Genomic DNA, 16,439 nt, shown 5'->3' with positions numbered 1-16,439 from the left:
CCTTCCTCCATCCTATCCAGCTGCTCAAAAAATGCCCGAAAGAACCGAGGGTGGTTTTCACATGGGGCGTACACCGCTGCTCGCGTTAATTTACAGCCATGCACCGCCCCAGTCAGGATAAGCTATCTACCTTCTATGTCCCTTTTCATTTTTTCCAATTTAAATGGAAGACTATTATGAAACAATATCGCCACCTCTTTCTTCTTCTCTATTGCCGATGCCAGATAGAACTGGCGGAAGTGTCTATCTCAGAACCTGGGATTATTTCTGGCACTGAAGTGAGTCTCCTGTAGAAATAACACGTCCGCTTTTCTTTTTCTGTACTCTGAGAATGCGATTCTTCTTTGCTGAGGGCTGTTAAAGCCCTTAACGTTGTGTGATACGCATGTTACAGCCATGTGATTGTTTTTGTGAATTTGCTTACCCATGTTGTATACATTTTCAGGTCTGCCACGGCGGTCTGCCACGGCGGTCTGTCACCTACAATCCTCCTCATGTCCTGCGCCGTTTTCAACCAGTGACTGGTAAGTGGAGGGGCGGGGGGGCGGATACACACAAGGACTGACAGGGAAGACAAGACAGAACATTGTATAGCCAACACAATAAACAACAAATGTAGTGAGCTATATTTGGTCCCTCCAGACCTAAGCTCATGTGCCCAGGGGCGCAACGTGCCTCTACCCCTCTCCCGTCTCCTAGGGTCCAAAGGCGCCATCTCTCTTGGGGCCTCTTTTCCCCTGGGTCTTCCCCCATGGGCTTCGATGTCTTAGTCCCTATGGGTTGACGACACCTGCCTACTGCCAGGATGGCGGAACTTACGCTCTGCTCCCGGTGCTCTCTTAAATGTTATATCAATGTCATACAACGTACCTATCTGTTAAATTCTCCCTTTTACACCCAGCTAACCTAACTCTACAACTTCACAAACTCTGTGTTTCATTTTATTCCACTCCTACTTCTTGCTACCAAGTTGCCATGACGATTTTGGTCTCTCCAATCTTCTCTAGCTTGACTAACTCCAGTCTACCTTCCCCTTCTTTCTACCTGATCTTCTTTGCTTTCCCCTCCCCCTTTCCTTCCCTCCTCTATTCCTCCTACACTCTCCCTCTCAACCTTCCTTGTTTGTTCTCCTCCTTTCCTTATCCCCACTCACCTCCTTACTCTTCTATTTGCCCTATTTGCTCTATGGGACTCCCTGGCCTTTGTTCCATCTTTCTACTATCTGTTGCCTATTCCCTCCTTTTCCCCTCAGCCTCCTCTCTCCCCCTTTTCCAACCTGCAGAGCTCCCGGCAGCAGAGTTCGCGTACCCCCGCCGAGAGCCCTTGTCATCACATTTTCCCTCTTTGCTTTTCCGGTTCCTTCTTTGTGCCACGTCATCTCTTGTCGCCCTGGCCACTCCCAATGATGTCACTCCTCACCCTCGTCTTGATTGGGTAATTCCCTCCGCCTCTCCCCTCGTCCTCTACTGCAGCTCCGCCTCTCCTCCCGCCCCCCCTGGTCTCGGAGCTCCTCAGCAGTACTTTCGCGCCCTTTCCTTCTCCACCATCTTAGCCCGTGCTTTTCTCCCGCTTCTTCTTCGACTCCTGGTTCCTCTGCCGATCCTCTCTCATGGACGCCATCTTCTTCCAGCCTCATCACCGCCATGGCAGGTCTTGTAAAATCATCTATTTTAACAGTTCATCTTTGGTTAACCACTAAAACTTCTAGCAAATCCATAATACAACTGCTGCAACTGCACAAACTTTTTCTGGAACTTCAACTTTGCCACTATTCAGTGTCTCTGGCATTACCCATTTAAGAGCTCCAATTGTTTATTGAAATGTTGCGGCTTAGCCTTTAATTGGATAATGATGATTGACAGTTGTTTTTTCCCCCCCTCATGTTTTGTTTTTCTATTTTCTCTTCTCAGCAGAGCTGTTCACTCTCTTCCAGACTGTCTCCATTGTCGGACGCTTCTCCGCCTGGTAAGTCAGATTTTCTTTGACTCCTAATTTCAGCAGGAACTCGGCCCCTTCGCTGATGCGTCTCAATGTGTGGGCTCTTCCTTCTTTTATTACTAAGCGTCCAAATGGGAAGACCCATCTATATCTTATCCCCTTGTCTCTCAGAATTTTTGTCAGTGGTTGGAGGGATCTTTGTTTATTTAGCGTGGTGGGAGAAATGTCTTAGAAAATGGACATTTGAATGCCCTCAAATTGTACTGTGGGGGAAGCCCGAGTGATTTTGCACAGCTCCTCCTTGATTTTAAAATGGTCTTAGGATAACGTCCCTCGGGAGATTATTTGGAAGGGGCTTGAATCGCAAAGCTCTATGGCAGCGGTCCATCAAGAGCTCAGCCTCAGTTTTGCCTAGGAGCAGGGACCCCACCCACCTTCCTAGCATCTCCTCCACATCTAGGACTTCCTCAGGTATGCCTCTAATTCTCAGATTATTTTTCCGGTCTCTATTTTCTTCATCTTCCTGTTTGTCCTCCAATCGTATTTTTATTACGGTAATCTCTTGTTCCGTATGTTTGTGGCACTCCACTGAGGTGTCCACCCGTTTTTCTAACTCATGAGTGCGTTCTCCAATGTTTTGTAGCTCTTTTCTGAGACCCTCCATTTCATCGTGGAAAAACTCCCTTAGGTCTGTGAAAAATTTTGTCATGTCCCTCCTTATCACAAGCTGCATTTCTGTGTCGTCCAGATTTTCACCCCACCCTTGCGTTGAGTCCGTGTCTGAGCTCCCTCCCGGAGACATTGCAGGATCCCCTCTCTCCTTTGCCTGGTCCGAGCTCCAGAAGCAGGACCGCAGATCAATTGACTTCTTTTTTGTTTGTGCTCGCGTCGTTGTCATCTCCGCCTATTCTGCGCACCTCGGGTCCACTTTGCGCTCTGATTTTGTGGGTGTTTTGTTAATAATTTTGTACTTTTGCGCCGGGTGTTAGCGGAGCTTTTGAATCAAGCCGCCATACCTGAGCCCGTCGCGCATGGGCCTCACTTTTTATTAACTTTTATGAAAAGTCATGGATGAAAGTGTCTTAATATTATAAGTGCCAAGGAATTTACTGTACACCCAGGCGGGTGGAGCAGCGGAAACACTTGATTACAGTACAGTGATCAAAAGGTATATGGCAGGGAGTAACCTAATCCGGACTTCCAAGGCATCCTACTGACATGATTCCAGAATGTCTGCCAGGGTCCAGAATGAACAAAGGACCCGCATGTTAAAGTGTTAAGTGGGGAGAGGGAGATGTAAACAGTGTTCCCCTGGCATATGTCCTGATGTCCGGGGGAAGGGAGACAAGATGTCGCCGGGGAAGTGGGCTTGGTTAGGTATGCTATGTGGGACAGGTGTGAAGTTCGTGCATGCCCGTGCCATACCTTGAAGCCCCTATGCCCGGTTCCATGAAGTACTGGCAACCTTGCCATAGGTGGGAAGTTTGGTTCCCACACAGCGATTCGCTGCAGTATATAGAGATAGGACTTTGGTGCTTTTAAAAGTCCGTGCAGCCAATCGGGAGTTAAATTCATCAGGCAGTAGAAAGATTCATCTGAGCTGGATTCGAAACTTTACCACATCGTAACCTAAGTCGATAGTTCGTAAGAACTAGGGAATCCAAAACCAATCCTACAGCGGAACAACGAACGGAGTGTCTTCGGCAGAGAAAATGTGGATGCGAGCGGCACCACTAGCCAAAGACTATTTCGCGGCTCTGTTTGTGCACCAACCCCGCTCTTGGGAATTGATGCTTAGAGACTATGGGGCCAATTCACTAAGCTCCGTTAATTTGCACTGAGTGAAGCCAAAAGCGCTATTCACTAAGGCTGCTCGGCGCGTTTTCGGCCTGCCTTGCCAATAACGCGTGAGCACCTTCTTTCCCCCCTGCTATCGTGCTTAACGTAAGATAGCACGATAACTGATATAAACAAAGCAGACTGTAAGAACTGCATGGAGACGCTGCGTCTCAATGCACGGCTCTTACAGGCGATCGTGCTGTACAAATATGATTTTTAATAATAGTGAACATGTGCAGGGGGTCTCCTGAGCTGAACCGCATTGGTTTCAGGTCCAGGGACCCCTTACTTCAGGAGATACAGGCTCCGTTATGGGGTGCCGGTATCCCCTGCAGAATGGAAATGTCCCGGTCACATGACGCGGGAGCTTTAAAAGTGCAGGGGGTACTGTACTGTATGTGTGTGTGTGTGTGTGTGTGTGTGTGTGTGTGTGTGTGTGTGTGTGTGTGTGTGTGTGTGTGTGTGTGTGTGTGTGTGTATTTATGTATTTAAATGTATAGGTCATGTTTATTTTTTTGACATACGGGGTTGGTTCCTTAGGTCTGCCGAGTCCACGGGGGGTCACCTGCGGGGAAGAACCGGTGGCCCCACATATGCTGTGGGGGCACCGCGGACCCGTAGGGACCACCCAAGTGCCCCCAGACCCCCGTGGGAACCACCTGAGGACCCTCAGACACCTGTGGGGCTGACCCGGGGACCCCCAGACACCCGCGGGCCCATCCGTGGAGACCCCATTGTGGCCCACGGTGACCCGCGGAGACCACCTGGAGGCCCACGGCGCCTGACGGGGACCACCCATAGGCCTCCAGACCCTGTTTGAAAACTTTTGCTGAGCCACTGTGAGGTCTACGGACACCCGTCAGGCCCACCGGAGACTCCCGTGGGCCTGGGCTATTAACCCTGTATGTCAAAGAATAAATCATGTTGTATGGGGGGGCACAGGGGGTAGGTTATGTATTATTTATTAAATACATTAATGTTTATTGTGGGGCTGTGTATTGTTTTTATTGTGGGTAGTGGGGGTGGGAGAAGGGGTTATTGTCCCTGAGCCTGGGTAGGTCTCCCGGGTGTGTAGTGGGTGAGGGCGGTTAGGCCTCATGGGTGGGGGTAGTGGGGGGTATTTAGGCCTCCCGAGTGAGTGGTGAGTGAGGTGATTAAGGGGTTAGGGGACATTAGATTGGCTCTTTTTATTCTTGTGTATATTTTTCAGCACCCAAGGGCATGGACGGTGATGAAGATGAGGATGGCCTTCATCGTGGGTGCCGGACAAGGGTGAGTACAAAATGTATTTATTTTATTGATTGTGATTAATGTATTTTTAATGAGCAAATGCATTATTATCCATATGTGGATAATAGTAATTTTGCCCATTACTGTAGTATGTGTTAGGAGGGGGGGTATTTTTTTTATAGTATTGTTTATTTTTTGGGGGTACACCATTGGTACCGCAAGCCCGTGGACGCCTGCGGACACCCCCGGACACCCCCACAGGGACCCCCGTTGTCCCGCGGGGTCACCCGGGGACCCCCACGGGGTCAGCCGGGGACATCCGCGGGCCTGTTGTATGGATGGTGTGCCTGCAAAAAGGTAAACAACTACATTTTTTCTAAGTCCAGCTCCTTTTGCGCCTGCCTTTAGCTGGCGCGTTTGTCAGGCGTGTTTTTAAGACCGATTCACTTAGCGCTGCTTAGTGAATCTCAAGTACTGGCAAAAATCAGCGCAATAGCCTGATCGTGCGCTTTTTGCGCCGAGGGCTGAAAAAAGCCCTTTTAAGAGCGATAAAGCGCAGTTATCACTGCTTAGTAAATCGCACTGCAGCCTTATCGGTTTTAAAGCGTACTTTGCGCTCTTAAAGCCACTTATCGGAGCTTAGTGAATCGGCCCCTTTGTTTCTTGGAATTTCGTTCAGGGAACATTTTATTTCGTTTTGCCCCGACCCAGTAAGTGTTATTTCGAATTATTTCGTAAATCAAGCTGTGTATGTTCATGTTGTAAATAAATCACAATTTATTTCATCTCTCGCTTTGCTCAATCAAAGGATCTGGGTAATTAAGGTGTTAAAAGTTCTGGTCTCCCGTTACACCAAGTACATGGTTCCGAGAGACCAGATGGCTATCAAGCTTGGCGCCACTGAGTCTGCTCGGGACCCTGAGTTGAAAGCCTCAGGGATGCCAAGGTGTTAGAACAGGAGGAGTACTGCAGTTATACCTGAGAACCTCCGTCCTGGTCTAACAAAGGGCTGACCATTTGCCCTGCCCCAGACTCTGTGGGGCCTAGACAGTGGGTGGACCTGATATGCTAAGAGGCAGAGGTGCCAGGTTGTCGCATGCCCCTTAGCTGAATCCAAAATCGGTACCCACCCGTCTTCAGTATACCGGCAAATCAGTGATAGGCTGGAAGGAAAATTCCCACGCTCTGATTGGGTGTAGTGGTTTCTGAATGGGACAATCAAACCCATAAGAAACCTTGCACCAATCAATCAGGACCTCAGATTCCAAGCGCCAAACCATCAGCGGCAAATTCAATGATGCTCTGTGAGGAAAAGACGCGAGCCGGCTTCAGAGATTTTGACTCAAGAAATTTGCCACTTCCCACTTTTTGAGAACGTAGCAGTCGTGGCTGGGATTGCATGCCGAATTGTGTTCCAGGACTTTCAGGAGTACCTCCCAGTCATTGAAAAGGGCTCCTACAGACGTTGTTTGTTAACCTTTCGTTCTAACGAAGATTTATTTTGTTAGCCCTGTTCCCCGAAAGTGTGTTTTCAGTGCAAATTGTGTTACTTTGTGTGTATGTCAAATTCTGGAATAAATGACAATTTATTTTACTGCTTTGTCTTGCTCAATCAATGTTCCTGGTATAAAAGGTGTTAATAAACCTTTTCTCCCGTGACAGTACCCCAGTTAGTGCCAAGGTGTCCAAGAACCAGTATTGGGTTTGTGGGACCCCCAACCGTATATAAGGTTGTGGGGGGACTCTCAGATTCCGAAGCTAAGTCCAATAGATAGTGTACAGGGAATAAGGCTGATAGTATAAGAAAGATGCACTTTTATTCCTGTTCCCATACCCAGAGACTTAGGAAATGTATGAGAACATCTTTTTATTAATACATGGTAAGGTTCTGTAATGTACTGTGCTTGGGGACTTTCAGAACCAATCAAGTCTAAAAGCCTAGTTTTCGACCCCAGACCCCCAGTAAGTGTGTCTTTTGTCTGTATTTTGTATATCATTGTGTGTAAGCAAATTTGTGCAAATAAATTACAATTTATTTCATGACCTTGTTTTGCTCAGTGAATGATCCTGGTTAGAAAGGTGTAAATTGCCTGCTCTCCCGTGACAGGTTGGCCAGATTGAAAACGAAACTTTTTTTTTACCAAGTTCCCGTTCATCAACTCGTATTCTAAAACCGAGAGAGAATATCTGAATGGGGGTCTGCCTCTACCTCTTTTGTTCCTTTACCTGTAAGTAGGTCTCCAAAGCAGTGAACACAGCCCATTTTTCCAGCTTAGCTCCCTCCTTCACATATGTTTTTATCCTCTCCTTTCTTTTTTCTGGTTGGAGCTGGTGATGAGCTGTGTGACGTGGTATGTTACATAGCTTCTCATGCACGTACACAGACCACAAGTTGTTGATGGCCTCATTTGTGTGAGGGCGAAACATCCAAGCTTCCTTCTCCTGGTTGTGACCCAGCTCATGTATAGCGCCCCAGAAGCCTTCAGTTTTCATTTTCTTTAAATTAACAAATGAAGGGGCAGACGTAGTATTAATCATTATGGGATATCCAGAATGCATAAAGCCTGAAAGAATAGAACAATTTAGTGTCTCACACTCAGTCAACATGGAGATACAATATATTTTAATTACATTAGATGAGGAAAGTGAATTCAGTTAAACAATCAGTATTCTCATTTTTCTATTATGTATTAAGTAATCACATTTCACAAAAACATTGGAGATAAATTTGAACAAGTTAGCAGGCTATTATGACAAATGATCATTCTCAATGTTTATATTTGTTGGTTCCCGCTGTAGCCTCTGGGAAACTGGAGTATCTTCCCTCTCAATAACTCAGGGAATTAGGATACAGAGCACCAACAAGGAAAACTGTTGAACAGTTAAGAAGTTATTAGCAAGTATCATATAGGACCCACACAAGTAAAGTATATGAACAAATAAACAAGTACTGAAAATGTCTAAAAGAAAAAAAAGGATATAGCTCAACCTTAATTACTATGATACAGATGTAGCAAGACTGTCGGCATTGCCACTGCCCCCTTGGACACGCGAGCTCAACATCGGAAGATTAATGCTGCTGAGGGTCCCATTTGGAATCATGGGCCTCCCCACCGTGAAATCGTGGCAAGCACTGCTACATCTTTACAAGGAGGGGGCGAGATAATATTCCAAAATAGAACCACAAGAGATAAAGCAGCCCCTTCCTCTGCACTCTTACCAATATTCTAATATACAACATAACTTTAACAACTCATAAAACAGAGAGAAAATTATTAAACAAACCACTAGAGGATACATTCATGAGCTAGATCTTCAGGAAATGTACAACATTAAATTACTAATGGACCTTCACTACACCAGTAAAAAAGGGTAAATAATAGAGTGCCCGGTATAAAGGTTGTGAATACTCAACATCCCCTCTAGAGGAATAAGTAGTGACAACGGTCATAGGAATAGGTGAGGTGAAGCAAAAGACACCTACAGTAAACCAATCACTGCAGGGCACAGAAGGAGAACCCCCTCCCCCTCCCTTTTTTATATTCCCAATGGCTTTAAGTGACTGGTGTGCAGTACAGACCCCAACAAATGAAAAGTGCTGCTGTGCAGGCTAGTAACAAATCGTGCCAGTTAAGTGCGTGAGAGGTGCAATTCTAATAGTCAATTGTCATTCACAGTGCTGCAGCCTTGTTGGAACATGTTAATGCTTAGAGATCGCTCGTGAAATCAGTGAGACATCAGATAAACCCGACGCATATTTCCCTTGCAAATGAGCTTCGTCTCACTTCCTCTCGGAATCCATTGTAACTAGATATCTTTCAAAAAACTGTATATAATATCCTGCTTTGATGTTTCTGCCATACCGGATGAAAGACCCGGAGAGGTTTGAAAGCTTGTAACAAATCAACTATTTGTTGGTCCAATAAAAGCTATCAGGTGACCTCCTTTTTCGTAAGGGGGGAAAGAAACAGATGACCAGATATATTTATGTTCCAAGTGCTGTGAGATACAATTGTATACCTATTCTAACGTGAATCACCCCAACAATTATTAAAATATATTACAATGCCATCTGGTCATCTAGAGTGATTTCACATCAGGATTTTTTCAGTACACTACTTAGGTTTTAAATATATTTTTTATGTTTGCATTATTCCATTATATTAATAAAAGTTTATTTTCATTCAGTAGGGTTGAGTGCATCACATAGGGTTCTTGTCCCTTTCCCCCCTTACGCATATGTTTAACCCTGATAGCACCTCTCTAGTAAGTAATATTGTTTTGAGCTGAGCAGGATTTTCTCTTCCCTTCCCCCATCCTCCCCCCCTTTTCCCCACCTACGACCTCCTTTTTCCCTCGCTTATTTTACCACAGAGAATATGCTGTGAAATTTGTAAAGCAGTAAAACGCCAGCTTCCCCGGCCACATAGATGCAGAATTGAGGTAAAGGTACGAAGCGAGTTTCTTAAAAAAGTAGCAAAGGGGGGCGTGACCAGGACGTTAAGCAGGGCAGCCACATATCAGCTCAGCTCCGATAATACATGGAGTATATACCCCCCAAAAACGGGATAAAGCGCCCCCAAATAATACAAAATAAAGTATATGTCCTGGAAGCTTTACATCTTGAACCTGGACCGGAGTCACCCGATACGCGAGAGCCAGAGCCAGGTAATCGCGAATCCCCCTCTAGTTCGGCACGAGAGAATGAAAAAGTCCGACAGCTGCACATGGCAGCTCTAATCTAATATCGGGATCCCATCCCGGCCTAGGTGAGTGGAGAGGACAAGACCAATTGCTTTCATAGTCAACTCTATCCTGTCTGCAGGCCATATCCCTAAGACCTGGAGAACTGCCAGAGTTGTCCAAATCTTCAAAAGTGGGGACAAAAACACTGTCTCAAACTATAGGCTAATCTCACTTCTCCCAATTCTATCCAATGTCATGGAAAATGTGTTTGCCACGGGAGACCAGCACTTTTGACACATTTATACCCGGATCCTTTGATTGAGCAAAGCGAAGAGATAAAATAAATTGTAATTTATTTCCACAAATGACATACACACTATGTTACACAATTACACTTGAAAATACACTTAATGGGATGGGGCAAATGAAACATCTTGTTCCCAAAACGAAATCTTGCAAAAACAAAGTCTCTAGGAGCAATTTCCCAGGAGCGGGAGTTGCTCGCAAACAGAGATGGAAATAGTCCTTGGTCAGTGGCGCCGCTCGCACCCACTGTTACTCTGCCGGAGCTGCTTCCTTCGTTCTGCTTCTGTACTATTGGAACTTGGAACCTTAATTCTTACGAACTCTTGAAGCTTGTTACGAATCGTAGCTACAGACTAGACCACGACTATTCTAAAGCTTGCGTTAAACTAGCCCGGTTACATTCTGGGTAGTTTAAGGCAAGTTTAAGGCAAGTTTAAGGCATTTCTGCATTGACCTAATGACCCATAGGATTAACACAGCAGGGTCCCTGGCAGTCCCATTCAGTTTGAATGGGACTGCCAGGGACCCCCGCTATTAAAACTGGTTTGTGTTAGAATAGTCGCAGTCTCTGCTGTACAAAGTTAATCTTGGATGAATCTGGTTCCCGATGGGCTGCACGGATTATTATAGGATTAAAACTCCTATACCTAACCTGTGCAGCCAATCTCTCTGTGGGAATAATTGTTCCCACCTATCCCGGAGTTGCCAATACCATACAAGCCTGGCAGAGGTGGCTTCTCATTCTGCAAAGGGCATGTGCGAACCTCGCACCTTTGCCGCTTAGCATATGAGACCCAACCTCCTTACCTGGCGACACTCAGTCTGGGCGAGTCCCCATTTGCCAAACTGCCCGGACTTTACACTAAGATGGGGGTACTTGGGTTACCCCTCCCCACTTCACACCTTAGTAGGTCAGAGCCTTTCAGCGCCGGACTTTTTCAGACATCCTGGCAGCACGCCAGCGGGGTGTCTCAGAAGTCCGGGCTGGGGATGCTCCGTTCATCCGCAGGAATTTCCTGCCAGGCATTTCTAAACTACAGTGATTGTGAACTAAGCGTTTCCTCTGTCTCTGGTGTTTCAAATGAAAATCCCTATGTGCCTAACATATTGGTACAATTAAAATAGGGGCACTTTCATTCACCAATTTTTATATGACTGTATTGCGCTATATGACTTTTCATGGTTTTACCCGAACGGCGCTCACAGCAAATCTCAGCGCGCTAGGAGCTTCCTAGCCAAAGTTAGCAAAAAGCCGCTTTCAATGCTGCCAAGCGCCGGACTTTAAACCCATTTTCCTCTCTGCGTGCACATGAAACACTGCTACATTTATACACTTTAACTTACAAGTGACATTACCCTCGCCCCCTTATACCTGGTGGGAGATGTTCTGAACCTCAATCTGAGTTCTGGGGTTTCGGGCATATACCAGGGGACCTTTAAATGTAATTCATTCCCCTGCCCGGTCTTACTATTCTGGTCTGTGCTGAAGCAGGGAAATCTCCATTGCTGGACACTCCTGGAATAGTAAGACACACATACATTTTATTACAAATACAGGGGTTCTGCCATCATTGGGTTGCAGAGCTGGCACTTTACAATTCCCCAACATGGCTCCGGGGCACCCAGATGGGCATAATACCTTTATTATTGTCCTGGTTACCACCTCACCGTCACAGTGTCCACTCCCAACTAAGCGATTACTACACCACGATAAATTTCCCTAGCCAATTCCAATCTGGGTTTCGTCCCAAACACTCCACCGTAACTACCCTGCTAAAAGTCTGCAATCAGGTGACCTCCTTTTTCCCCTCGCTTATTTTACCACAGAGAATATGCTGTGAAATTTGTAAAGCAGTAAAACGCCAGCTTCCCCGGCCACATAGATGCAGAATTGAGGTAAAGGTACGTAGCGAGTTTCTTTAAAAAGTAGCAAAGGGGGGCGTGACCATGTCAGCTCCGATAATACACGGAGTATATACCCCCCAAAAAACGGGATAAAGCGCCCCCAAATAATACAAAATAAAGTATATGTCCTGGAAGCTTTACATCTTGAACCTGGACCGGAGTCACCCGATACGCGAGAGCCAGAGCCAGGTAATCGCGGATCCCCCTCTAGCTCGGCACGAGAGAATGAAAAAGTCCGACAGCTGCACATGGCAGCTCTAATCTAATATCGGGATCCCATCCCGGCCTAGGTGAGTGGAGAGGACAAGACCAATTGCTTTCATAGTAAACTCTATGCTGTCTGCAGGCCATATCCCTAAGACCTGGAGAACTGCCAGAGTTGTCCAAATCTTCAAAAGTGGGGACAGAAACACTGTCTCAAACTACAGGCTAATCTCACTTCTCCCAATACCATCCAAAGTCATGGAAAAATGTGTTTGCCACAGGAGACCAGCACTTTTGACACATTTATACCCGGATCCTTTGATTGAGCAAAGCGAAGAGATAAAATAAATTGTAATTTATTTCCACAAATGACATACACACTATGTTACACAATTACATTTGAAAATACACTTACTGGGACGGGGCAAATGAAACATCTTGTTCCCAAAACGAAATCTTGCAAAAACAAAGTCTCTAGGAGCAATTTCCCAGGAGCGGGAGTTGCTCGCAAACAGAGCTGGAAACAGTCCTTGGTCAGTGGCGCCGCCTGCACCCACTGTTACTCTGCCGGAGCTACTTCATTCGTTCTGCTTCTGTACTATTGGAACTTGGAACCTTAATTCTTACGAACTCTTGAAGCTTGTTACGAATCGTAGCTACAGACTAGACCACGACTATTCTAAGGCTTGCCTTAAACTAGCCCAGTTACATTCTGGGTAGTTTAAGGCAAGTTTAGGGAAAGTTTAAGGCATTTCTGCATTGACTAATGACCCATAGGATTAACACAGCAGGGGTCCCTGGCAGTCCCATTCAGTTTGAATGGGACTGCCAGGGACCCCCGCTATTAAAACTGGTTTGTGTTAGAATAGTCGCAGTCTCTGCTGTACAAAGTTAATCTTGGATGAATCTGGTTCCCGATGGGCTGCACGGATTATTATAGGGTTAAAACTCCTATACCTAACTTGTGCATCCAATCACTCAGTGGAAATAAGTTTTCCCCACCTATCCCGGAGTTGCCAATACCATACAAGCCTGGCAGAGGTGGCTTCTCATTCTGCTATGGCATGCGCGAACCTCGCACCTTTGCCGCTTAGTATATGAGACCCAACCTCCTTACCTGGCGACACTCAGTCTGGGTGAGTCACCATTTGCTGGACTGCCCGGACTTTACACTAAGATGGTGGTACTTGGGCTACCCCTCCCCACTTCACACCTTAGTAGGTCAGAGCCTTTCAACTCCGGACTTTTTCAGACATCCCGGCAGCACGCCAGCGGGGTGTCTCAGAAGTCCGGGGCTGGGGATGCTCCGTTCATCCGCAGGAATTTCCTGCCATGCATTTCTAAACGGCAGTGATTGTGAACTAAGCGTTTCCTCTATCTCTGGCGTTTCAAATTAAAATCTCTATGTGCCTAACAGATTGGTACAATTAAAATAGGGGCACTTTCATGCACCAATTTTTATATGACTGTATTGCGCTATATGACTTTTCATGGTTTTACCCGAACGACGCTCACAGCAAATCTCAGCGCGCTAGGAGCTTCCTAGCCAAAGTTAGCAAAAAGCCGCTTTCAATGCTGCCAAGCGCCGCACTTTAAACCCATTTTCCTCTCTGCGTGCACATGAAACACTGCTACATTTATACACTTTAACTTACAAGTGACATTACCCTCGCCCCCTTATACCTGGTGGGAGATGTTCTGAACCTCAATCTGAGTTCTGGGGTTTTGGGCATATGCTACACGTAAAGAAAACCCGCACTGCTGTAAATTAACCTGTGAGGTGCTGACTGGATGGAGACGTGATAGTATCTATTGAAGAAAAAGAACCCAGTCTTATAGCACTCATTCACAACAAAGTGTATAGTGATAAATTTAAAATACTTTATTAATAACTATGAATAAAAAATAGGGTGTTAAAACGTCATTAAATACTGTATAGAACAGCACGTGACTGTATCCTTTAGTGACCCACCCTGGTATAGGTGGGTGGATATGGTATGATCCCTGATTGGTACTAGAGATCAGATGCTATGAATTATAGCCTCCTAAAATATAGGAATGGAGCCAGAGAGAGCCCACCGGATTGACTGTCTCTAATAGAGTGTATCTAGACGTATAGTGCACTCTAAAAAGATACACTCATAGTGATATGGCATGTACTGCGCTTAGTTAGACCTATAAATGTCTCCCCCCCCCCCCCCCCATTTAGAGATTGCACTGGTTTCTGTGTAAATACACCAGCACTATAAGAGCTAGATCTCTATTGGGGATAAAAATTGCTTGTTCTCTTAGGTGCAGACTATTAGGCAAGAACTGAGATCGATAGTGTGGTATTAATGAGCTTAAAGCAGCTATAGAAAATCACCAAAACACCTCTAATACTGAAAGTGGGGTGATGGTGATATCTGCTGTACTCTAAATGTTTGTGCAGTGCCCCTTACAGTCTAGGCACAATATATGCTAAACTGCCACACAAAACTACTTTGCACTCAGGAGTAATCACCCTTATCATAACAGGGTCAGATAGAGCGCAATAGGTGGAGGCTAATGTATGAGCAACCTCCACAGTGTAGCGTGGGTATTGTAATGGTAGCGCTGACTGTATGGGTTAATGTAGGCACAAAGACAGCTGAGAAGCTACTCAGCAAAATTTAAATACAGGTACTTGCCTGCACCAACGGCTAGTACTGAGGTGGGGTACACAGGGGGTTAATAATAAAGTGAGGTCAGAGCCCCAGAATCACCCCATCCCCCCTCACTAGGAGTTAGAGCAATCGTGTGCACAGAGTGTAAAGTGGGGAGCCGGTCTAGCTGATGATCGCAGTGTCCCCTACATCAGCACTGATCCTGATTATATCAGTACCGATGTGTTCGAGGACCTGCCTGTCTATCAGGTGAGTTGTGCAGTGACTCCTATGAGCATGGAGGGTCCCGCAATAGTAATGTATAGCGCGATCCCTAGATGAAAGAACATGCACATCGGGGGAAGCCTAAATGCATTGACGCGGATCAATATCCAGAGGCTGTACTGTTTGAATAAACAAACTTCCCGCGTGTGCAGGGAGGAATTCATATTTTGGGCATATACCAGGGGACCTTTAAATGTAATTCATTCCCCTGCCCGGTCTTACTATTCTGGTCTGTGCTGAAGCAGGGAAATCTCTGTTGCTGGACACTCCTGGAATAGTAATAAGACACACATACATTTTATTACAAATACAGGGGTTCTGCCATCATTGGGTTGCAGAGCTGGCACTTTACAATTCCCCAACATGGCTCCGGGGCACCCAGCCGGGCATAATACCTTTATTATTGTCCTGGTTACCACCTCACCGTCACAGTGTTCACTCCCAACTAAGCGATTACTACACCACGATAAATTTCCCTAGCCAATTCCAATCTGGCTTTCGCCCCAAACACTCCACCGTAACTACCCTGCTAAAAGTTTGCAATGAGACCCAGTGTGGGATGGAACGGGGACAACTCACTGGTGCAGTATTCCTAGATTTTGCAAAGGCTTTTGACACAGTTGATCATGTTATCCTGCTTAACAAACTCCAGAGCTCTGGAATAGGGAAACATGCTTTAAACTGGTTTCAGTCCTACCTATCAGGAAGATCCCAACATGTGTCCATCTCAGGCTCTAACTCCAACCCCCTGGATATCACCTGTGGTGTCCCGCAAGGCTCTGTCCTGGGGCCCCTACTCTTCTCAGTGTTCATCAATGATCTTCCCACAGCTTGCAAGGAAGCCTCAATACACATGTATGCAGATGACACAATCCTGTATGCACACAGCCATAGCCTCTCCGACCTTGAACACATACTTCAATCTGACTTTTGAGACTCGAAAATTGGATTTCCCAAAACAAACTGTTTTTAAACACTGACAAGACTTTAACAATGGTATTTGGGACCAAGACTAAATTTTTAAAGCTTCTAATGACTGAGCGCCAGATCAGAACCAACGCTAACACCACCCTAACCCCTGTCACTAGTTTTAAATACCTGGGCATATGGTTTGACTCCCACTTAACATTCGGGATGCACATTGATGCCCTGACAACCAAGACCTATGCCAAACTAGGTATACTTTACAGGAACAAATCCTCCCTAAGTCTCCTGGTCAGAAAGCGAATCGCACAGCAGATGCTAATGCCAATTATCGACTATGGAGACATAGTATATGGCTCGGCACCTCAAACCCACCTTAGCAAACTTGACACCCTCTACAATTCAATATTCCATTTTGTTTTACAATGCAACTACAACACACATCACTGCGAAATGCTCAAAGAACTAGATTGGTCATCACTCGAGTCTAGGCGCAAA

At 45.9% G+C, this 16,439-nt stretch overlaps 1 protein-coding gene across 1 annotated transcript in view; it reads right to left on the bottom strand.

Annotated features, from left to right (window-relative positions):
* The window catches only part of LOC142484002 (TRPM8 channel-associated factor homolog), an 82,806-nt gene that overhangs the window by 21,439 nt on the left and 44,928 nt on the right, over window positions 1-16,439 (bottom strand). Inside the window, exon 5 of the mRNA XM_075583959.1 lies at window positions 7,234-7,571. Within this exon, the coding sequence (XP_075440074.1) occupies window positions 7,234-7,571 (338 nt within the window). The remainder of the gene's footprint in view (window positions 1-7,233; window positions 7,572-16,439) is intronic.

The sequence above is a fragment of the Ascaphus truei genome, unplaced genomic scaffold (assembly GCF_040206685.1).
Source record: "Ascaphus truei isolate aAscTru1 unplaced genomic scaffold, aAscTru1.hap1 HAP1_SCAFFOLD_414, whole genome shotgun sequence".
Lineage (NCBI taxonomy): Eukaryota > Metazoa > Chordata > Amphibia > Anura > Ascaphidae > Ascaphus > Ascaphus truei.
This window is presented reverse-complemented; position numbering and strand designations above follow the sequence as displayed.